Source organism: Anastrepha ludens, chromosome 4, assembly GCF_028408465.1.
Source record: "Anastrepha ludens isolate Willacy chromosome 4, idAnaLude1.1, whole genome shotgun sequence".
Classification (NCBI taxonomy): Eukaryota; Metazoa; Arthropoda; class Insecta; order Diptera; family Tephritidae; genus Anastrepha; species Anastrepha ludens.
The window spans coordinates 4,275,061-4,300,806 of record NC_071500.1 but is presented as its reverse complement, the minus strand read 5'-3'; the positions used below and the strand labels follow the sequence as shown (position 1 = coordinate 4,300,806).

The 25,746-nt window shown below is 36.7% G+C and overlaps 1 protein-coding gene across 2 annotated transcripts in view; it reads left to right on the top strand.

Annotated features, from left to right (window-relative positions):
* LOC128859644 (scavenger receptor class B member 1) overlaps positions 1–25,746 on the top strand; it is a 108,018-nt gene that overhangs the window by 47,870 nt on the left and 34,402 nt on the right. For both annotated transcript variants that reach the window (XM_054096610.1, XM_054096611.1), the window contains exon 2: positions 9,134–9,392. In XM_054096610.1, the coding sequence (XP_053952585.1) occupies positions 9,143–9,392 (250 nt within the window). In that variant the 5' untranslated portion in view covers positions 9,134–9,142. The remainder of the gene's footprint in view (positions 1–9,133; positions 9,393–25,746) is intronic.

Genomic DNA, 25,746 nt, shown 5'->3' with positions numbered 1-25,746 from the left:
GAAACAATTAGAGTAAGAGAACCACGAATAACGTTAAAGATCAGCTACTCTTCTCTCACGACACACACGAGGGCTCAGCCACCAGGAGAATAAACGCCAACGAAGTATTTTTTATTTTTGGCATCTACTCTATTACGTCCAATCGATGGAGATGAGCCTTCAACATTACTGAGCAGTTGTATAATTATATTACCTTTTTAAAATTTCACACGAATCTAAGTAGAAATATTCTTTTTGCAAAATATTTTCTTTTGCAGAGCCACGAATGCACTTCAGCTTCAACCGTTTGCTACTAAATGGTATACAAATGCACAAGTACTTATATATGTACATACATACATATGAATAAGTGTCAATTTCCCACTGAGTGTCCGGTTGACGCTTACGAAATTGTACAAGTATGCTTAACAGTATAAGAGTGTTTTTTACATACATATACGACTATACCTATGTACATAGGCGTACATATTTGAGTACAACACGACGTCACTGCCGTGTAAGTTTTTTTGTTTTTGTTTTTGCATTGTAATAAAGCAAGCACATTTTTTGTTAGAGGAAGCAGAGTATTTTATGACACTCGCAAATTTACGATTTATTGACTTAGTTTGCTAATACTGAGAATTAAAGGTCCAGTATGAGCAGTACTCGCCATAGTATTAGAAACACTTCAACGTTTCAATTTTACAATTTGTGTTTGCTTAAAATTTACACGACTATATAGCGAAAACTATGAATTGGCTTTTTGGAAGTAAACGCATTTTTAACAAATTACGCAAAAACACTTTCTTTTTCATAACATTTTCAAAATGAAACCTTCAATATTGCTGCATTTGGTTGTGCGGCGTGCTAATGCACACTTCTCGTGTCAGGTATTATTTATAAACAAAGAATGAGTAAAATAACATTTTGCTTTGCAAACAAAAGGTTTTTTTAAATGGAGAGCCTAAAATGTCTTTGTTATTGCTCTATGTTAATTTGAATGAATGTTAACATTCTCTGCTGATAAATTTTACAACAGATGCTTTCCATTTCAATTCAACCGGGCTATTCGGGTCATGTTCTTCGATTTCGATGTAACTTAAATATGTTGCTCTCTGGTAAAAATAATGAGGCACTTATTTTTTTGTTCGCCCGAAAAAAATTTTTTTCAAGAGTTATCGGCAATTTTGTTTTTCGGCTCAAACTCGTTTTTTTTAATTACTTTTTTTTTAAATGCCCATAACTTAGTCAAAAATGAACCGATTTTAATAATTCTGGGTTCAAAATGATCGTAATTACTTACACGATCGACTTCATGTAGAAACAATTGCAAAAAAGTAGTCGAAAATTTTTTATTTAATAGGACTATGAATAAGTTCGTTTCGGTTTTACAACAGATGGCGTAACTTGATTATTATTCCATCGATCCACATTTCCAAACATTCATTGGAGAGCTACTGTCCTAAGGCACAAACGTCAGTATAAGTTTTTTATTTGAAGCGTAAACAACAATATTTTTACCACACTTGAAAATGTCGAATTTCGTGCCAAATAATGTGTTTTTGCGGGGAATTCTTCTTCATTATTTTAATATGAAGAAAAAAGCAGCCGAAAGTCATCGTATCTTGGTGGAAGTTTATGGTGAGCATGCTCTATCTGAGCGAAAGTGCCAGAAGTGGTTTGCACGCTTTAAAAGTGGTGATTTTGGCTTGGAAGACGAAGAACGCGAGGGTGCGCCGCCAAAGTTCATGGATACCGAATTGGAGGAATTGCTCGATCAAGATCCGGCTCAAACGCAAGAAGAGGTTGCAAAAACTTTGGGAGTTGATCAATCAACCATTTCCAAACGTTTAAAAGCCATGGGAATGATCCGAAAGGTAGGCCATTGGGTGCCGTATGAATTGAAGCCAAGAGACGTTGAACGCCGTTTTATGGCATGCGAACAACTGCTTCAACGGCACAAAAGAAAGGGTTTTTTGCATCGAATTGTGACTGGCGATGAAAAGTGGGTCCATTACGACAATCCAAAACGTCGGGCAACGTATGGATACCCTGGCCATGCTTCAACATCGACGTCGGCGCAGAATATTCATGGCCTGAAGGTTATGCTGTGTATCTGGTGGGACCAGCTGGGTGTTGTGTATTATGAGCTACTGAAACCGAATGAAACGATTACGGGGGATGTCTACCGACGACAATTGATGCGTTTGAGCCGAGCACTGCGAGAAAAACGGCCGCAATACGCCGATAGACACGACAAAGTTATTTTGCAACATGACAATGCTCGGCCACATGTTGCACAAGTGGTCAAAACATACTTAGAAACGCTCAAATGGGATGTCCTACCCCACCCGCTGTATAGTCCAGACCTTGCGCCATCCGATTACTATCTCTTCCGATCGATGCAACATGGCCTGGCTGACCAGCACTTCCGTAATTACGATGAAGTCAAAAAATGGATCGATTCGTGGATTGCGGCAAAACCGACCGAATTTTTCACAAAGGGAATCCGTGAATTGCCAGAAAGATGGGAAAAAGTAGTAGTAAGCGATGGACAATATTTTGAATATTAAATTTGTAACCATTTTACGTCAATAAAGTTTCAAATTTCGAAAAAAAACCGCACGAACTTATTCATAGTCCTATTAGCAAAAACGAAAAAAAATTGAAATTTTTTCTAAACTCAATATTTCAAAAAGTGTATTTTTTTTTTATAACTTTTTCCAAATCATAAGGACATCTCAAACTTTAATTGAGCTGAATGCCTAGTAGCTAAAATGAGTTGTTTTTGAGTAAAACCCGTGTTTCGCACTTTTTGTTTTTTGCAAAATAAAAAAATTTCAACTACTTTTTTGCAATTGTTTCTGCATGAAGTCGCTCGTGTAAGTAATTATGATTATTTTGAACCCAGAATCATTCAAATCGGCTTATTTTTGACTAAGTTATGAGTAATTAAAAAAAAATTTCTTATGTAGATTCTTTCCATTTCAATTCAAAAGGGCTATTCGGGACATGTTCTTCGATTTCGATGTTAATCAAATATGTTGCTCTCTGGTCAAAATAATGAGACACGTATTTTTTCGTTCGCCCGAAAAAATTTTTTTTCAAGAGTTATCGGCAATTTTGTTTTTCGGATCAAAATCGATTTTTTTTTTAATAATATAAGAAACATTTTTTTTTAAATGCTCATAACTTAGTCAAAAATGAACCGATTTTAATAATTTTGGGTTTAAAATGATCGTCATTACTTACGCGAGCGATTTCACGTAGAAACAGTTGCAAAAAAGTAGTTGAAAATTTTTTATTTTGCAAAAAACAAAAAATTGCGAAACAGGTTTCCTACTCAAAAATTCATTACTCAAAAACAACTCATTTTAGCTACTGGGCATTCAGCTCAATTGAATTTTGAGGTGTCCTCTTGATTTGGAAAAAGTTATAAAAAAAAAAAAATACACTTTTTGAAATATTGAATTTCGAAAAAATTCCATTTTTTTTCTTTTTTGCTAAATAAAAAATTTTCGACTACTTTTTTGCAATTGTTTCTACATGAAGTCGATCGTGTAAGTAATTACGATCATTTTGAACCCAGAATTATTAAAATCGGTTCATTTTTGACTAAGTTATGGGCATTTAAAAAAAAAAGTTTGTTTTATAATTAAAAAAAATCGAGTTTGAGCCGAAAAACAAAATTGCCGATAACGCTTGAAAAAAAATTTTTTCGGGCGAACAAAAAAATACGTGTCTCATTATTTTGACCAGAGAGCAACATATTTGAGTTATATTACATCGAAATCGAAGAACATGTCCCGAATAGCCCGGTTGAATTGAAATGGAAAGCATCAACATTCAGTGGTCGTCAAAAGAGATCGCAGAAGTTCTCTCTTTCTAATTGTTATGTTAAGTGAGGAAGCGTTCATAGAATTTTATTACAGTTGCATTCAAGTTTATCATGAAGTAACCAAGTAAGAAAGTACTTTATTCGAACTTCGTACACCTGCTAATTATTGTAGGCTGGCTGGAATCTGGAATCCAACAAACTCTCAGACAATGAGAGTTATAACTCGTAGCATCAGACGAACGGCCGAAAATTTACATTTAAGATATAAAAAGTAGGCGAGATTTTCATACAATCTCTAATTGGCGCTTACACTCTTTATTGGGTGTTGTTCCACAAATGGAGTGATCTACAGTTTTAAGCCGACTCCAAACAGCAGATATTTTGATATGATTTATAAGATGCTTTTGCATGGCAGAAATACACCCGCCCCGCCGAGAGACAAACGCTATAAGAAAAATCCTTTTCTATCGTTTGTTTTTTCATACACGGAAATTCGAGCCTGCGCACTTTCCGAATGGTCGCCCCGCCCCAACTCATTCGGCTACGGCGGCCGCTTAACTTAAATTTTGGTCGAGCAGTCGTGCGCACTGGCGGGCAGATAGACAGACATGGCCAAATGGACTTCTCTTATCACTCTGAGCCTTCTGGTATATATCAATCTAGATTCCTTTATGCTGTTACATACAGCTGTTAAGTGAACTATATTAAATTAATACCAATAAGCAAAAACTACTGCACTACTCAATTTGATCAACGTTCACCAAAATCAACAAATAATCTATGTATTATATTGGAAAGAAAGATTCTGCGAAATATTTTTGGACCTTTGCACGTTGGTGACGACGTCTGGTACATATAAAAATGAGCTTTACGGCCACATGGACATAGCGCAGCGAATAAAGCTCCAGTGACTCCGTTGTATCCATTCGGGTCATGTCATCCGAATGATACAAACGCTTCAGTTCTGAAATAATTTTAGTCTGCGCCGTAAAGATGCGGTGAAGAAGTACTTTGCTGCACTTCGTGTGTCCCACTGGAGCCGGCTAACACATGAAAAAACAACTGTCGCGCTTCGTTAAACTCGGATGAAAACGGTTTAGCGACTAGACAGTTTCACAAAAGGTGGCGCTAGTGAAAACTCTCATAAATCTCACTATTTCATAAAGATCTCAAGATCACCTATTTGAGTAAAAAACTTCTCAGCCATTACATGTACTAGTTTTTAAATATAATTTCTTCTTTACTTCAAGCCAAAAAACATATAAGACTGGGCTCGCCGAATCAGTGTGGAACTAATCGTGACTGAAAAACCTTATTGCAAATGCCTTCAAAGCTACAAAATTTGTGACTTCATTCTAAAAGTAAGGATCTTTCGGAACAAACACGAAAGTTTGCAGACACAGATCAAGTAGAGATCAAGATCACTCTATAAATACCCAAATCCTTCACGCTTTAGGGCTCAGCAATAATAACAAAAGTACGGTAGGCTTTTTCTCAGCTATAATCCTTTGGATATTTCTAAAAGGGCACCAACTGCGTTTTGTTGTGCTTTCAGTTTGTTGTTTTGCTTTTTTTTTGCAAAAATTCATTAGGCGTTCAAATAGATAATTACGAAGAAAGAGTTTTCTCCTCTCTCGTATGAAAACTATAAACCTGTTGCGGTAGAGAAGAAGCCCCTTATTCAGTTATTAGATGATGTACTTGCGTCACGCCCTTAATTGCAGCATTCGTTGTAGATCAGTTTGTTTTTCTTCCTCTTTTATATTGTACTACATTTAACAAATATCTAATTACGCTATAATTGCTTGGGATTAATTGCAAATGTCAAATTTAATTAAATATCCTATCATTAACATTTGTATTATCTGACTGACGTCGTGACTGTGTGGATTATTGATCACCTGAGCTATTTTACATCTTATGGATATCTGATTGTAAATATACTTGTGGAAGATATATTCATATGGAAATTTTTCCAACAACTGTTCTTTATTAAATTGTAATTAATGGCAGCGAAAGAAATATTTGCCATTTAAAATAGCAAATTTAAATAGTTTTGCTCTTTAAGTTCAAATAAGTGGAATATTTTTTTTACTGAAATTGTGCAAAAAAATACTTAATTGTTGACACAGTGCAACAAAATTCTACGTATTTTATGAAACCTAAAGTATATATACAATATATTTTTTTATTTTTATTGGGACTTGTTCAGAAATATATTATTTACCAATGACTAACAGCCAACTTAAATACGTCAACATTGTACAATTTTCACTCTACATAACATAAAGCATTTTTATGGAGCTGTGAGATCGCAAGGTTTTGTGCGTCTAAACCTTCGTATTAATCCGTTGGTTTCAATTAGATTCCTCATTGATGTGGCTTATTAGTATTTTTTTATGGGCTACTGCCATCTTTGCGTTTTCAGTGTTGACGGAGTTTACTTTAAGGTCGCGCACAATGTCGGAACCATGGTGCCTTGGCAATGCGCATAAGGACCTCGTTTTGGAACTGTTGGATTAGGTTTTTCGTATTGCGACTGGCACACTCACACAGCTGTGCATCATAACTTCATACTGGTCTTGGTACGTGATTGTGTTTGTTTGTTTTCTATGGTTAGAGCTGATGACACCATGAGGCGTCGCATGTTTTTGAGTTTGATGCCCAATTCTTCCTTTTTTTAACAAGTTTTTTCCACTGAGGCCATGAAGTATGACACTTGACATACCCAGGTACTTCGCAGGGCTTGAGTATGGTACCTGTGCTTTTTCTATTTCGTACGTGAACCTGTGTACTTGATCGATTGTAGAGTGTTTATTTCGAAAACCAAGCTTATGTGTTGGATTTATTTGTTTTCGTTCTATTCTTTTTTTGTTTAGCTTAGTCAACAGCTTTTCAAATTGCTTATAGATCACAGGTAGGAGTGATTTATTGTATGTATTTTTCATTGATGTTACAATCATCGTGTAGTTTTTTTTTGTTAAAAAAATTCCATTATCCTGAGAAATTTGTTTATATTAAATATTTTATTAGGAAAAATAGCATTTTTTAAAAAGAAAACGATTTTTTGTGCCTATAATAATAATCTTTTCCATACGTTTTTAATTATCTTAAAAAGAATTGTGTCCCAAAAGCAGAAAAAAAAATTAAAAACAATCACGAAAAATATGTAGTAAAAGATTAAAATTAACTGTATTTATTTTAAGGATTTCACACTAAAAAGAAGAAAGTGTTTACATCTAGTGTTAGTAAAAGTAGCGCATGAATTTAGAAACGATTTGTTTCTTTACGATTGAAAATTAATAACTATTTATACATTTAATACATATAAGAAATAGTTCGAAAGAAAGGTATGAACAGTACTTTGGAATCCCAGTTATACAAGAAGTAGTTCCTAAATAAATATGTAGAACTTGCTGTTATGATTAACGTCTGTAGATGGAAGGAAAGAAAAAATAACAGTTTGGTGTTCTAATGATTTGGAATTTTTTTTTTTCAATCATTCATACCACAGCTCGGTGTGAGTCACTCACTGCGGTAGTTGGTCACTCCTATACTTCTTAGCTCGTCCTTAAAGCCATCAAACCATCTTTTCCGCGGTAGCCCTCTTCGCTTTTCCCCAGGCATGTCTCCATCCAAAACTTTGCGAGGTATTCTTTCATATGACATTTGGCAAACGTGTCTTAACTATCGGATGCGCTGCGATTTAACAAACCGCATAACGTTTTCGCCTTTTAGGAATTCCTCTATCTCGTTATTATATCTGATCGATAGAGACCGTTTGCTTCTCGTACTGAATCCAGTATTCTTCTCAGTGTTCTTCTTTCCACGTTTCACATCCATATGTTGCCAGTAGTAGAATCAATGTTTTATATACCCTATGATCAAAAAGTTCCGGGAAGGTGATGTTGACTGTTTTCTTGGATTGCGAAGGCGTAGTGCACCATGAGCACCATCCATCGGGCCAGACAGTCAATAAAGAATGTTATTTACCCATTTTGAAGCGTTCGAGAGATGCTGTAACGCGCCATCGCACCGAGCTCAAATTGTGCTGGATTATTTGACCAAACTCCAAGTAAATACCATCGTGCAAGCACCGTATTCACCTGATATGGCCCCGTGCGGACCTTTCTACTTTTATTAAAGTAGCGATATATTTTTCTGTGTGTGCAATAGATGACGCCAGCAGTGTGTGCCAGTCGATTCTAACATAACCTCAACGTCATAAACCAAGCTTAGACATATGGTAAACAAACTGCTTCGACACATTAGTGATTTTGTTTGGTTTTGTGAAAATGTCTGAGTTTGTGCCGAAAAATCGTCATATGCAGGAAGTGTTGATTTTCCCCCTTCATTCGAAAAAAAAAACGGAGGCTTCGCGCTGCGAAGTTTATGCTATGTATTTGATGGGGCCAAGTTGGTGTTATTTATTATGAACTGTTAAAACCAAGCGAAACCATAACTGGGGATCGGTATCGGCCGAAATACGCGGAGGGGCATGAAAAAGTGTTTCTACAGCATGACAGCGCTCGGCTTCACGTTGCCGAGCCCATTAGAATCTACCTAGAAACACTGAAATGGGAAATCCTACCCCACCCGCCATATTCTCCAGATATTACGCCGTCCTGTTCCGATCGATGGCACTTGGTCTAGCTGACCAGCAGTTCCATTCATATAAAGACATCAAAAAATGGCTTGATCCGTGGATAACCTCAAAAGATGAACAGTTTTACCGCGACGGCTTATGAGATCTACCAGGAAGATGGGAAAAAGTAGTATCCAGTGATGGATGATGTTGATGATTCACTTGTAACAAATTTTTCAGAATAAAGTTGTATTTTCATCAAGTTGTATTTTTAGCACAGAAAACTTAGTTGCACACCTAATAATTAAAATTATTTGCTTCACTTAGCGAACGCCGCATTACATGTAATATTAACAGAGGGAAAAAATATTTTTAAAGAATTTAATTTTACACAAAAAGTAACCGTTTGAAAATTAATTTTTGTACATTAGTCTATTTCCATATAAAATTCGGCGAATATCGCAGACTATATAAAAATGAGCTTTCCTCATTTAAATTGTATGGAATTATAAATCGTAAAACGGTGGGCAAAATGAATTCGCAACCTAATTTCGATTACCAAAGAACGTGAAATCGGTATAAGACATTCCAATGCATTCTAAAATCTTTTACCACCAGAAGCGACGCCGCTCATTTCATGAGAAACTTGATATTTTTCATCTCCTATTATTCATATTAAAAAAATATTGCACAACTACTTAATAAATTATTTGTCTAATTTCTAATTGCAGTGCTAAATTATGGGGTTACAAAAACACTACCTCAGATATGGCCGCAGTGCGAGAGATCATATATTGGGACTGGCAGGCGGAGGACGCCGCAACACCATCGTGAAAACCACCGGCGATAATGGTCACAATAGCCAAAACGGCCATGGCACACATCGTGGTGGGGGTGGTGGTGGCGGTGAACACGGCGGTATGCCAAATTTAACCAGCCGCCCCACCCCGCTGTCCATGTTAATATCACAAGGAGCTAAAATCAATAACCGTAAGTTGACACAAATTATATATTTACATGTACGAGTAGCTATAAAATATTTTCCGTCACTAAACCATATCGCACAGTAAGACATGAAATGAAAAGCCGAGGCAACAACAAAACGAAGCCACTTTGAGAATAAAGCAATTGTTGTGGACGGTAAAATATTCAAGGAAACCAACTAAATTTTCCGGTTTAAAAAGATTTTCATTTAGCAGAAATTCACAACTGCAACTACTACTTACACACACACACACATCCACCCATACTTAGACACACATATTACATCCTATAGAATTATTTGACTGTGGGGGCAGCGACGAACTCGGCAATTGGTTTTAAAGTCAATATCACTTCCATTGAACAACAACCAACCAACCAACTAACAGCGACAACAAAAAGAACAGCCCACGAATGCCAATACTGATTGGCGCATACAACCATATCATCAGCTAGTTGTTGTTGTTGTTGTCTTTGCGTAATGCAACATTCTAAAACGACAACAACGATCAGCACAGTTCCAAGCAGCGCTAGTATGCACACGCAAACATTGCCAGCCATCGTAGCAGATATAAACACAACAACAAGAATACCAGAAGCAGCTAATAACCGAAGTGGCTGCAATGCAGTAGCCAAAAATTGGCAAAGATCGAGTCTGAGTAATTTGCAGGTTGTTGATATTATTTTGGTTGCAGCTGTAGCTGGCCACGTTGCAACACTTGCAACAGCCGCACGGCACAAGTTCATTTCAACATTTTATATGTGGTCATTTGGCCGAAGCGTTGCATAATGAGCATTTATATAGTCGAAAAATCCACACAAATAAAAAAATAAAATAAAATTCCAAATAAGACTAAAATTTCAACTAACCACAGATTAACACAGCAACGTGTTTACTTTAGCACATGCACACACTCGTACATAGACGTGCACGCGTGCAGAAACTTGTATTAGAAGTTTTCGGCACAACTGCGAATAGTCCACGAAACGATGATGCTGCGATTGGTGTTGCCAAAACTTGTTGCCGAAAAATCGTATAAAATTTCATTTTCTATTACATATATTACTAGGCATGCATATATGTATGTGTATGTACCTCTACTTGTCTATACATATAATATAAACTTACACACACATATATGTGCATACATTTATAGAAGTTTATGCGCAGAAAATCAACGCTTTGAAATAAGTTCAGAATTTTATGCGCCAGAATATTTCAGCAAATCTAAAGATCAGCTTAATACCTTGTGAGCCCGAAAAAATGGACGATTGTCATAATTTTTTTTAAATAAGCTTTAGAACTTTTATTCAAGTGAGGCATATATCATACTGAATGGTAACTCTCGAAGAATACATTTTGGTGTTTTTATCTTAAAAAATGTTATTATTTATTGTTGATATCGCCCCTCCTCCGAAACACCGTTTTTAGAAGAGGCTTGCGGTAATCACGGTAGCGCATGAGCAGCTCAACTGAAATCAAAAAAATTAAATGATTATTGTAGAAAAATGTTTTTAGTGAATCTGAACGGTTTATTTACCCAAAAAAAAATTTCTCGATATGAAAACCGCTTTGCACCAAAAACAAAACGATTTTAGAGGGGTTGAAAAATTAAAAAAAAAATTAATTCCAGCGAACTATGCAAATATTTATAAAAAGTGAACCATTCAGATTCACGAGGTTGTAACTACGAATAATTAAAAAAAAAGTTTATACAAATCGGTGAATTAGTTTTTGATAAATAATGATCACCGCAACAGTAATTTTCAAAAAACACGACTTCGAGATAATCGCGTCTAAAGTTGTAACTTTCGTTCTAGTGCTCCGACCCTTATGATTTTTTGAATTTATATTTTTAAGATGATGTACTTTTAGAATATGCCATACATAATTTTTGCTTTTTTAGTCCAACACAAGGTATAGGTATAAAAGAAAAGGACCAAATGCGTTCAACAGCCGACATACATTTGAAAGGGTGAATGGAACGGCTTCTCGTCATTTCATTTTCTGCTGGCATCCGAATGTATACGGCGAAAGAAAAAAAACCCAACTGCTCTATTGATATCACCTTTAATTAATTCGGCTTGGGCCGCTCAGAGGAATATCAGTGCCAATTTTCGTTTGTTTCTGTACTTTAGCTCATATTTTCATAAAAGCCGCCAGAGATGGATGCATTTTAGGTTTGATTAGACTTGAAATAAGATTTTTGCAGCAATAGGTTTAGCCGATACCTTTCTAAATTTTGCATAGTACCTTAACCAAAAACGGATATACAGAATACACGCCTAAGAAAAAAGTGCAAGAAGCCACGAGCTCATTAAAGGCCGAATTAAAAAACAGTAAAGTAAAAATGTGTTTTAAACAAGAAAGTTAAGTTGCAAAGTGAAGTTTAGATTACTTTTTTATAAAATTAATGCATTACTTAATGCAGATATGCCATCGACAGGAAGCATACAGAAGCCCACTCATTTAAGAGAGGAAATGAGATTGTAGAAGAAGAGAGAGGGAGAAAGTGGTTTACAAATAAGTGAACGAAGTATTTCCTGATTAGCTGTGACAATTAATTTCGTGATAATTATGTCATGGGGCGGCCGCTGTAGCCGAATGAGTTGGTGCGTGACTACAATTCAGAATTCAGAGAGAACGTAAAAAAATATCTGCCGTTCGGAGTCGGCATGAAACTGTAGGTCCCTCCATTTGAGGAAAAAAGTCGTGGGGCTCACCACAAATTGAAAGAGGAGCTCGGCCCAACACCCAGTAGAGAGTTTTGGAGTTTACCAAACTGTGGATTAAATGAGTTTTGTTACTTTCGGCAGCCGTATTTGAGAGACCTCTTCAATGCTGTCAAGAAAGGCGCAGAAAGTTAGAGCAATACATGTACACAAGAGGTGCCCCACAGTTTCCTCTTCTTCAATACCTTGACAGCTTCGACAAAAGTCCTTATGGGGTACCCCCAGTCTATTCCTACCCATATCGTGTTTCTCATATCCTGTCTCCTAAGATTCTTCTCGGATAGCCAAGTGGCCATAAAATCAATGGAAGCAGTTATACTAAGATCAAATATTGCTCAGGAATACCTAGCAGCTCTAAGTGATATTAGCACCGTCTTCAAGATCAGTCTTACATGGGTTCCGGGACATAGTGATATTGAAGGAAATTGCAACACCGAAGAGCTAGCCAGAAAAGGTACTAATCTTCCACTGCTTGAAAACAGAGGCAATATTAGAATTCCTATGGCAATTTGCAAATTAAAGAAAAAATAATAATACTCTCCAGGAGGCCAATAGGAGAGAAGAAAATTCTTTCGTTACAACCAGGCTCGTTTGGCCACAAATAGATAAAAACGATCAGGACAATTGCTCAACCTCTCAAGAGAGAACATCTCGAAGGTCGTGGCTTGCGTCACCAGTCATTGGCTGTTGAAATTTAAAGAGTGCCCGTTTGCACTCTTCTAGGCTACGAGTATTGTCTCATGAATACTCCAGACACAGCCTGTCTCTGTGCAGTTAAGCATGCTGAAAAGTTAAAAAAACACATTAACGCAGAAGCTTCCGTACTAAGCGATGAAGCAACTGTAAAAAGAAGATTAAAAAGGAAGAAACCTCAAGACTTAGTTGTCAATATTGTTTAAGCTACACTTCAAATTGTGAAATGAAAATTACTTATTAGTTTTATACTAGGTGTAATCTTTATGGAATGTAAATAAAAATGTATAACATTTCAATAAAAAAAAAAAAAAAAAAATTAATACTCCAGAAATTGTAAAGACGAGGAAGAGAAAGAAACAGTAGAACACTTCTTCTGTAATTGTCCAGCCTTAGGTAGGCGTAGATTCAGGTTGTTAGAAAAATATTCTTTTGCCTCTTTTATGGAACTACTCGGGGTTGGGATGAAGCCTATCCTACGCTTCATAAGAGCGTCTAAATGATTCCATGATAAGTAAACACTGAGGTTCCCGTCTTCAACAGTGGTACCACAACGCGCCTAAGTGAGTTGACTATTCGAAACGGACTGCCACAAAAACCTGACCTTACCTAAGATTCAGTAGCGATTTTGTGCGGTTGTGGTTCCATTCTGGCCAAGTTTGCTTGCTTATTTGGCAAAAAGGTGGAAGCACCCTAAGAACAAAGATACAACGCGAAATGTAGAGGACCTAAGGTCGATACATTGCTGGATATATGACTATACTTGACCATTCCCCACTGGATATATTAAACGTAAAATCGCACACACTACATTTGCAGTGATTTCACGCCGTACAAAAACCCACTAGGAAGAATGCAGTCACGGCCTAACCACTCACCCTTTCCATGTCACTTCATTAAAAATTTGACTTCGCCTTCATTTGAAAATGCGTACAGCCTTTCCCCAATCAAATTGTGTTCAGTTCATCCTGTCTTGCAGTTAAGAGCAGATTGGCATGTCCTTAGGCAGCCTGTGCTACATCTGTCCTTACGAGTTTTTTATTTTGATTATAGCTACAAACTCCTCTGTCAATTTCGTAGCCGCCTTAATTCTGCGTCACCTAAGAAGCACTGCGATTAGACACATCTTGAATAAATCAAAGAGGTAAAATTTCAAATTTCAATCAAACAAATATGCAAATAAAGGCAATGAAAAACGAGCAAGTAAATATCTTAGCTGGTAAATACAGTAGCATTGGCTTAACACTGTGTCAACTGCCATGGCACTAATCTTATGCAGATTTGAGTAAGTACCTCAAACAGGCTCAAAGTATCGCCTTGAACATTGAAGGCGGCGAGGTCATCCAAAACGCACACAAATAGTTATTCTCGTACACTCTGGCTATCAAGCGATTTATAAAATGTAAACTAAGCGAAATACTTATACGAATTCATACATTTTGCGGCACATGGAGTGAGAAGGGTTCTAAGAGAGGTAAATAAGTGATTATGTACTTGTCTAGAACGCAAGCGAAATCCACCGCCACCTTTGGACAGTTCAATGCTTCTAGCTGAGCTTGTTTACGAGTCTACATTTATTTGCTTGTTTGTATGAATGTATGCCAGAATATGCGGGCAGCTCAAGCAGTTGGCCATCGCATTGGCTGAAATTACCGATGTCTGTCGGCTTAACAGAGGTGCACTTGACAAGGCCTCGTTAGCAACTGCCTACCCACGATTACTTTAATTACAGCTTTTAAATGTATTTGAATTGAACTTTTATTATTTTTTTCATAAATATACACTCGAGGTCCACTTATGTTAAAGAAATACATTTAGGTATAATTGTTGTACGCGTATTAAGTAAAGTAAGAGTCAAATTGGTATGTTTTATTAATTAGAAATTTATAAAATTTCTGAGTTCCTTTCCAAACAATTAAGCTTTTGCTTGCTTTCTTTATTGTTGCTGTGTATAGCACACAGTTCTAATGGGTTTTTGTACCAACTAATTAGGCTTAATTGGTTTTAAATTACTTTAATTACTTTCAATTACTACTTAAATAATGCATAAATATTGCATTAGTTGGAGAGACTAATAAATAAAAAAAGAATCACTTCCTCATCAACTAATTTATGTTTCGTACAGAAAAAAGTCAAAAGAAAGTGAACTTTTTATTTAATTTTATGTGCCTATTTTATTTCAATCTACAATGCAACAATTAATTATTAAAAATACCTTCAATACAAGCCGCTGTCAGACATGCACTTCGATCCAACGAGTCTCTCCATGCCCTTGACTCCATGTCATTTAAAATTCAGCGGAAAATGGCAACTCGTTCACGATTGAAGGTCATCTTTGAAGGCCATCCGCAGACTGAAGCACAATGGAAATTGGTATGGCCCCTGTCAGACATGGACTTCGATCCAACGAGTCCCTCCATGCCATCAGGAGTTGTACTTGAAAAGAGATACAGTGGTACTGCCGGAAGCTCAATTGTGGTCAAAATGTGAAAATGAGCCCGGAAAACACGGTTTTCGCATTTTCATGAAGGGCCGAGCACGGTTTCGGTTCTGGTGTCTACGTGGAATACAGCGGGACAAAACTACGCTTTGCCCTTGCATTCAGAGGCAGATCTGTATGTGTCCGCAGCGACAGCAAAGTTTCCCTCATGGCCTTAGACAACCCTTCAACCACTTCATGGGTAGACATAATATCGTGATACTAACATGAGTCCCCGGACACGTGGGGATCTGAAGGCAACTTCTTTGGCCCGGAGCTTGTTCTGCCACTCCGTTCTGTAGTCATTACAGCCACAGTTAGCAAACAAGTTACTTCAACCCACAAACGAGCTTGGCAGGCTGAGAGAGGCCGCAGATGAACAAAACTGATGTTACCTCCCATGTACGGCCAACTGCTGCAGATCCTCTTTTCATTAAGCAGAAAGGACCTTCGCTCGAATCAGGATTGAGGTCTTTTGCACCACTTTGACCTCTAGGCGCCACAAGATTTACTCAGATTTCTTCGGAGGTCGCGTAGATTTAAAGAAAATTAAAAAGGGAACCCGAGTGCAGTACAATGGACTTAGTGCAGTACTTGCTAGTTGTCCCAACAAAAAAAAACCTTTATATTTTTTTGGGTCAATAAATACGTATGTATATTAATTTGTTTAAAACCACTTTTCTTACCAAAATTTTTGCCATTTGCTTCTGGGGTGATGCTCATAAATTTAACGTTTCTTCTCATTTGGCAATGAGTGTTGCTACCAACATTTCACGGCAAGCCAAAGTTGACGAACTTTCTCGGGTATGAAATTAGTACTAGCCTTAAGCGAAAAATTTCTATGTGACTGCAACAAAAGTCTCGTGACGTTCAAGGATCTGAGACAAGGATCTTGTATCCTGTCGCCACTACTGTTTCTAATCGTGGCCGTTGGGGCGTTGGGCAACACTCTTTACACCCACCCTGGCAGAGGTGTTTTTTCGAACCCAATAAGTAAGGAATATTTGGATGACCTCGACTATGCTGACAACATTGCTATATTAGCGCAACAAAAGCAACACATGCAACGCAAGCTAAATGATATAGCTGCGCATGCTTAACGTGTTGGGTTGCGTAATAATGTTAAAATCTAAGGCCCTTAATGATACTCTACCTGGCGCTTTCACGCTCGACGGTCAACCTATTTAAATGATGTGAAAAGTAAATAAATGTATCTTTTTATGTAGCCAAGTCACTCCAGATGACGGCACAACTGTGGACATCGAACACAATATATTGAAAGTCAGGTCGTCTTACGCTACACTTAAATGCATATGGCCACACTCTAAGCAGTTGACTACCAGAACAAAGCTTTTTAACTCAAATGTTCAGTCTGTGTGTGTCGGTAGCGGTTCCATCCACAAAAAGAGTTCCAACTTTTATAATTCACTACTTTAGAGGCATACGCAGAGTATCTGGTGGCCTGACAAATGGTTATCGAATGACGAGCTCCTTACTCGACATTGTCAAGTATCAATTGAAATTGGGATTCGCGAACGAAAATGGAAATGGATTGATCACACAATCCGTAAACCTGCTACTTTTATCAGCAGAATGTCGTTGGACTGGCACCCGCAAGGCTCTCGTCGTAGAGAACAACCAAAGGGAACATGGAGGCGAAGCCTATTTAATGAAATCCCGACTGGTGACGAATCGCTCACGTGACCGCAGATAAAGTTGGAAGTTGCAAATCGAACCCAATGGAACTTATTTTTTTCGCCACTTTGCACCCCCGGCCAAGCATATCCTGGCTGGTTGATAAATCGAAAGCAATTATTATTAATCGTAGCTCGTAGGATCGATAAAGTGAAGGTGGTTTTCAGTTATAACGAAACTTCCTTATGAATTCGCTTGTGAATATGAAATTTCAGTTAATTTGACCTTTAAGAATATAAAACAAGTTTTTTACGTAAAACTCCCACAATTTGGACTAAGAGACTTGGTTCAATTTTGGGCTTTGGTGGTAGCAGAGGAAGAAGAAGACCTCCTCTGTATTGGAAAGATCAGGTGGAAAAAGATTTGGCTTCACTTGGTATGTCCAACTGGCGCCTGTTAGCACGAAAAAGAAACGACTGGCGAGCTTTGCTAAGCTGGGTCAAAAACGCTTAAGTGGTTATCGCGCCAATCAAGAAGAAGGAGAAATTGTTGAGCTGACGTAATTTTAGACGATTGCTTACATAACTTTTTTTAACAACACATTTTTCTGTCCTATTCTCTATTATGCCTTTTCACTTTTGTTTACAAAAGTACGCTATTTTGACACATATTTCACAGTTATTTCTCATAGCGCATCTCTAAATTTACTTCACTGCAGAATTGCTCCCTAATATCCACTTTCGTTTACTGGCTCTGTCACATGGAACGACTGCTTGTCACATTGATCGGTATTAAGGTTCAACAATGAAAACATATTTCCCTTCAAATCAAATGCCATTTTCTATTAAGCAAACAGGGACGACACGACCACACACCTCAACCTTACAATAGCAAATAGTCAATGCTGCAAGTATTGCAAATTGTTTGGCAAATACAATACTTTTTGCTAATTTTTGTAAAGACTCCACCTGCAAGGCGACTGTGACGCGCGATTCTGCAAACAGTTGCTCGAGTGCTCGTGCAGAGACACACATGCATACACACATATGCGCTTGTATACGTTGTACTGTTTACCGCGAATGCCCAGTAGCAACTACTCCTATTGAAGTGCACACACACAATGGCACTTGGCACGGAGTACAAAACGAATGCAGTTTTAGCAAATGCTCGCGAATAGTTGTGAGCGATAACCAACAAAAGAACAACAAAATCGGTAAAATAGCAACAACAAAATGCCTACTATGGGCTGCATGAAATCTCGATAATGGCAGTAAGAAGCAAATCAACAAAAAAGCAATATAAATAACAAATAAGCCCACAATGCAAGTGAAGTAAAAGACCAAGCCAAAGTAGTCAGTGTAGAAGAAGAAGAAGACAACAGTGTCGAAAATGAAAATAAAGCGAAAACAAACAGCTAGCAGCAAAATAAACATGAAATCAACAATATTGCAAAATCAATTTGAAAAAAGCTCAGCACATGCCAAATAAGCCCCGCACCCGCTGTCTGTATTTCATCTATGGGCCGAAGTCCGGTTGAAGTCTTTTTTGGAGTTTGGCGCTGGAAAATATAATCGACAGGTGTGCTGAAGTATAAACAGCTACAAAACTAAACAGAAAGCCAGTAACTAACTAGAGAGTAACTAACTGAGAAAACAGCAACAACTTCACGGCAGAATCAAAACATTATAAATGAAAAATTGGAGCTCGGCGAGCAGTTGAATGAACGATAGCAACAAGCGGTGAGAGCGAACAATCAAGCATTTATGGCGCAGTCTAGCGCCTTTTGCTATTTTTGTTATTGTTTCTATAGTCATATGTATGTGTGTACATAAACATAAAGTAAGGGGGAGATTATTAATTCGTGGACAAGACTAACTTAAAATTGCTCAACTAGGAGTTTGGAGTTTGAACAGAGCCAAGTGAAAACATTAGATTTCTTTGCACACAAAAACTGTATTCTCAACTCCAAAAACGGCTTAATGGGAATACTTACTTCACAAATAATTTTGCCACTACTGGCCCGACGATTCAAAATTAAAGATTATCTAGATTTCAGGACGAACGCTTTGGGTTTTTCAACTTCGGATACTACAAAAATCTTAGTAGCTTAAGCAGTAAGCCGGGTCGATTTGTGGGGAGGCAAAAAAATCGCCCATTGCTCGGTGAAAATCATATTCTAGGGATCAAAATAAGAAACTTTGCCGAAGTATAGTTTAGAACTTTTTAGTTTCTTTTCTCATGTAAAGGCCAAAAATGGTGACATTTTGAAATGATTGTATGGGGAACCCCCCAGGGGAGTTCCAGGGGGTGTGCCACTGGCATGGGTGGATCGGCCGTGCAAAGTTAGTGGGGGTCGGTCATACATTTGGACTCGATTGGAGCACTCTAAATGGGTCAAAGTGGGATTTTTCGTTCGACCCAAATTGGGGGACATCAGAATTCGTTTTAGAGGTATGGTTCCTTCGGCAAAGTTTCTTATTTTGATCCCTAGAATACGATTTTCACAGAGCAATGAGCGATTTTTATATCGACCCGCCCTATTAAGCAGCCTTTGAGCAGTGTTCGCCACTGCTAGACCCAAGTGGATCCTTCTCTATCCAAATCCCCTCAAAGCCAGAATCACCCACGGATGCTTAAAAATTTAGTAAAGAAAAGTCTAATTAAACGAATGCATTTAAGGAGATAAACATATATATATTATAATAGCTTGGAAGCACTATGCTGACAATCAGCTAAGTATTGATCAACTTCTCTTTTGGTCACATCTGAGTACATCACGATCACACTTGCTCAGCAGCGGCTCATTCGATCTATGCAAAAAGTTGTATGATTGATGCGCTGGTTAGGCGGGGTACCCTTGTGGAGATTTTTCTATACAAAGAGAGGTTGAGGCTTACGTTGCTCATTCGTAATATCTTGATTGGGGAAGTGTGGCCGCCGTAGCCGATTTCGTTGGTGCGTAACTGACATTCGGTAGGGCCCGCGCTCAAAACCTACGGTAGGCATGTTGCACGAAATGATAGAAGACGTTTTTTCTAATAGTGCCCCTTGGCAGGCAATAGTAATCCACCGAGTTCATATCTGCCATAAAAAAAGCTTCTCACAAAAACCACTCTTCCGTTCGGATGGGACTTGTAATTGTAGGTCCCTCTTCCCACAAATTGGAAGCGAATCTCGGCAAAACATCCAAAAATGGATGTAAGCGCCAATGTGTATATAATCATCGAGTCAGCTCAGTACGGAAGCCTTAGAGAAGCTTAGGCTAAAAAGTTGAAACTCCCGATAGTGGCAGGAGTTTTAAACGACGGTCACCGCTTGATTTTCACTGTCATTTTATGGTAGCTTTCTGACTTGGTATAAGGTGATTCAAGGGTGATGCAGATCTTTTACAATTATTTGTGATATGTAAATATTTTTCATGTATTTTTCAAGCAATTTGCACTACAGACTTTAGTAACCTTAGCGAAATGGTCGTTCTGCAAGAATTGCATTTGGCGCATTGCGTAATTTTTTCAGTCAACACATTTAACATAAACGGATATGAAAACGAGGTACTGAAAATCCACATAGAATTCAAGAAAAACTGGAACAACATCAAGACGCACGCCACAAATAGGAGAAGGAGCTCGGCTAAACACGTGACGAAAGTATACGCGAAAATTATTTATTTTATTTGTACACAATGAGTCACTAATTGATGTGCTTTTTGCCTGGTGGCGTCTAGGGATGGTAATTCTACGAAAATGATGCCGGTAACGCTGTTACTTTGAGCGCCGAACGGAACTGCAATATGACAGCAACCTTTTTATAGGTTGAATTAAATTATCTCGACAAATATTGTTGTACTTTTTTTATAAAAGAAAATTTGAGGTCTTATTGAATTACCCTGTATTCCACTTTTTAACTGGGCATGAAGATCTACCAGGGCCGTGCATTAGCACAGAGCGTATTTATATACATATATTTGGAGCGAGCTGCTGCCCTCGTGGCTTTATCTAACCTAAACTAACCCAGATCTACTGAATGTTTGCATTTGCATGTATTTTATTAATTTCTGTAAGACATGTCTTGAGCTGCTGCCATTAATCTGCTGAGAGGGTAACTGCGGAAAAGACATTTCGGATTTGCATTAGCTGTGAGCAAACGCCAAACAACAGAAGTGGGCACACTCGGTGGACATGACTTGAAGTGTGCACGCTTTCGCGCAGGCGCAGTTAACACCTGTTCACTTCAGACGACAATTCTAAGCCAGTGTCTACCAACGGGCAGCTAGTGTGGAGTTAGCGCACTGCTTTTCTGTTTCTACTAATCCAATGGCTGGCGCGCAACTTACATACATCCACTGCCAGCGCAGACTTATGGCTCTGACTCTGCACTAAAGATTATACCACAGAAAAGTACGATTTTCAGCACACACAAACATCAACACAATCACACCTTTTTTCAGCGCTTGGTATTCTACTTGTATAACACACCAACACAGCCGGCATTTGCTATCTGCAGCAAACAAGCAGCGACAAAAGTGGCAAAACAATTTGAGTATACCATCGGAGTGCTGGCTGTCAGAAAAGTTTCCATTTCTCTGTTTTCATATTTAAATTGAGCAACTTCACTTGCAACTATTGTAAACTGCCTCCTTTAGCTTTAATTTTTTATTTAATTGCTATCTCCATTGAAAAGTTTAAAAAGTGAATGGATATTTCCGCTCATAAAATGTGATCACGGCGACGACGTAAATAAATATTTGTGATAAATGGTGACCTTAGGTGTGAGCACAAAAAAAGCTGATATTATTGAGTAAATTTCCATTCAGCCACACCATATCGTCAACAGTCCATTGTAAGTGGTATGGCAACCAAACAGGATGCCAGTCCTCGTATAGCCTTGTGCTTGTTGTAATTGCAACACTTTCGCGTGTGTGTGATGCATAAAAAACCAAAATGAATCAGTTTTTGATTGTTAACTTCTCCGCCTGCCGTTCACAGAGGTACTCAATTTGTAATGCGCGTACGGGCATATTAGGGTGGTCCACAAGAATTGAAAGTGCTGAATAATTAATACGACATCCCCAGAGTTATTATTACTAATTATTCCATACTTGAAAGTAGACACTTAGTTTTTATTTGGAAATTAGTTCATATATAATGGTGCCACAAAGCCGATGCCGTCTCCTATATATTTTATTTGAAAAAGGTCGCTATTTTGAAAATTTATTTAAGGGGGTATTCTAGTGAAGAGGCATAAATTTGAGGTGTTTTTTCAGATGCTATAAATGAAAAATAAAAAAATATTTTTGCCATTCATTTTTTAATAAGGTATTTATTAATGTGTTAAAAATACATAAAAAAATAAAAAATCTCAAAAAATGAAAAACTCAAAAAGTTACAAGTTGTTGAAGTGGGGTGTTAACAAAAAATGGCGCGCCATACCTACCACGATTGCAAGCGTTCTTATAATCCGAAACAAAAAAATACAAAAGATTATTAACCTTGATGAATGCTGCTATCGTACATACTACAAAACCGTCGAAAAAAAATTGTTTTGGCCAAATTACGGCTGTCCGAAAAAATGATAAATTTATTTACTACTTTTTGTTACAATACTTTTCGGAATTTTTTAAAAATAGTACACATTTTTATTTTGTTTATACTAATAGTAAGTATAATAGATGTATACATTGAGAAGGCTCACACCAAATTTCAAGTAAATCGGTTAAGTAGAACCTGAAAAATCAAGGTAAATATTTTAGTTACATAGTTTCGAGAAAAACGCATTTAAAGTTTTGGGTGCAGTTACGCCCTGTGGCGTTCCAGCCGAGCCAGTTTAGAAGTCTTGACGCTAAAATTTTTTCAAATCCTTGAAATGTTAAGCTTTGAGAATATACAAAAAAAGCGATTTTTTCGAATTTGTACACTAGAATACCCCCTTAAAAGAAGTATTTCAAAAACATCGCTACTGCAGAGTCAAATAATTGCTTAAATCGGAATTTATAAAGTTGTGAAATATTAATAATTATTTACTAAAACATTCGATTAAGCTTTCACAACACCCAGAATATGTTCAGAAAATTCAAAATACAAGTTTATTCCTCAAAAGTGAATTTAACGACTTCGAAAAACTCACAATCACCGCGTGCCCTGTAGTGCCTTGTAGTGGTTTTTTGACTCGTTCAAACAGAACATAAACGCAAGGAACCATATCGTTTTGTTCTTGGTAAAAAATGCATGACCAACTTTGCAGCAACATGATGCAAAACCAAATCAGGTCATTGAGGGATCAGTAAGCAATTTTCAAGTCCTCAGCCAGCTCTCTGATGGTTAATTTTGGGTTATTAATGAACTTTTCTTTTAGATGTCGACGCCCAGCCACTACGATCGTCATCCTCGATGGACTCACGACCTCTTTGGTTTTCTGAGTATCATAACCCTAACAGTTACCCAACATTTCTAAGGTTTCTGCTTCATTGTATCCATTTTTAACGCAAAATTTTAAACAAACTCGTTGTTGCAAATACAAATCCATTTTTAAACTGTAAAAAAATCGAAAACACGTACAGAGGTAATTAGATTTACTCAAGACGGCGTAACTTTTACAATTGTCAAGCAATACGAGCGACGCAATTTTGGTATCATTAATCACGGCTGTGGCAACCTAACAAAAACACAGAACTCGAATCAGTTTGCTTAGAGCATCACCTGGTGGTTGTTTCGGGAACTTTTTGATCAAAGTGGAATGTTTTTAATAAAATAAGCAAATTGTTCTTTTTTTTTTTTTTTGTTGAAAAAAAAAACATAAGTAGTTAGTAAACATTCACTGATCAAAAATTCGTAATTAAAATTATTTTTTTTAATAATTTGTGCGTCGAAAATATATGTATATACCTATAGGAATATAAAATAACACAGAAACTAAAAAAATTCAAGTTTACGTTTTCGTGTCAATACATAAAAATAGGGAGCGTGTCATTATTCTGTTTTACAAAATTCTGGATGACAAAATTCTGTAAATTGCAAAAAAATTCTGCTTTTTAAAATTCTGCTTTTTTAAAAATCTGCTTTTTAAAATTCTGCTTTCTAAAATTCTGATTTTTAAAATTCTGCTTTTTCAAAATTCTGCATGTTTAATGCGAAAAATTCTGCTTTTTTATTCAAGTTTTGTGATTTTCGTCATACAAGAAGTAACAAAATAAACATTTAATTCATAAATATACATATAGGTATGTTTAAGCGATAACAATATTTTAGTTTAGCCAATTACAATATTTTTTGCAATTCTTTTTAAATATGTAGTGTGACTTAATTCATTTCTTTTTTCTAATAATTCTTCGCAGCTGTTCATTTTTTTTAGAAGAGTTCTACGCAAAAATACTGTGGATTCTATCGAAACTGAAGAAAAAATTATTATTATTATTTTTTATTTAATATCTCGAATAATAATAAAAAATAATAATAATAATAAATTAAATAATTACATTACCTCTTTAACATTGTTAACATTGTATTTTAATACAGAATTTTGTAATACAGAATTTTAGAAAGCAGAATTTTAGAAAGCAGAATTTTAAAAAGGCAGAATTTTAAAAAAGCAGAATTTTAAAAAGCAGAATTTTAAAAAGCAGAATTTTGGTTTTAGAATTTTGTACAGACAGAATTTCGACACCAACCCTAAAAATATCAACAGTTAAAGAATTAAAAGAAATATTTAATTGAGAATTTTCTAAAATTGTTAACAATTAATACTTTGGCGGAAAACTAAATAAGAAAATATGTACATATTTTTTATATTTTTAGAAAGACATTCCCACTGCTTTCTTTGTACGGGCTTACTTTGCGGCCCTGCATTAAATATATATACTTTTAATTGCCGCGTACTCTCTTTTTGGCTGTTTGGCCGAGCTCCTTTTCCTATTTGTGTGTGCGTCTTGATGTTGTTCCACAAATGGAGGGGCCTTCAGTTTTAAGCCGACTCCGAACGGCAGATATTTTTATGAGGAACTTTTTCATGGCAGAAATACACTCAGAGGTTTGCCATTGTCTGCCGACCAGGGCGACCAATATAGAAAACACTTTTCTTCATTTTGGTGTTTCACCGAGATTCGAACCTACGTTCCCTCTCTGAAATCCGAATGTTGTCATGCACCAACCCATTCGGTTACAGCGGCCGCATTAAATACTTTTAATAAAATATAAGATGTAAATGGGCAAAGATATAAGAAAGTATTAATTATTAACGATTTCATATCAGACTTGAGGAGGAAAATAACTTTTCGCATATGAAATACACAGAAAATTCATTGCACTTTTGCGATTTCGAAATAAAAAAAAAATACGTTTCTTTTTTTCAATACAGAACAATTCTGGGATGTCATAATACAATAAATATTCAGTACTCTAACTTTTTTTGGAGCACCCTAATATATGGATATGTGCATATATGCCCGATGAAGTGATTACCTCCGTGATGTATCACATATTTATTCATAACTTCGAATTTTTATTAACCACCCTAGAGTTTTTTTCGCACAGCATTAAACGAGCATAAATATGTTTACATGGTGATGGCCATTAATAAGCGATAACACTAATTATCCTAAATGTGCCAACACTTGATTACTTGACTCACTTCGAGTAAAATTAATGACGTATCGAAATTATTAGGGAAAAAATTCAATAAAATCGCAAAGCGTACACGGAATTGAATTCTTAGGAGATACGCAAACTGCTTGAATGCTTATAATGAACAAGCATTTTATTTGTATTTATGTGTGTGTGTGTAGTAGTTGTAGAAATGAAGTGGATTGTTCTAAGAAAACAAAATGGAGTT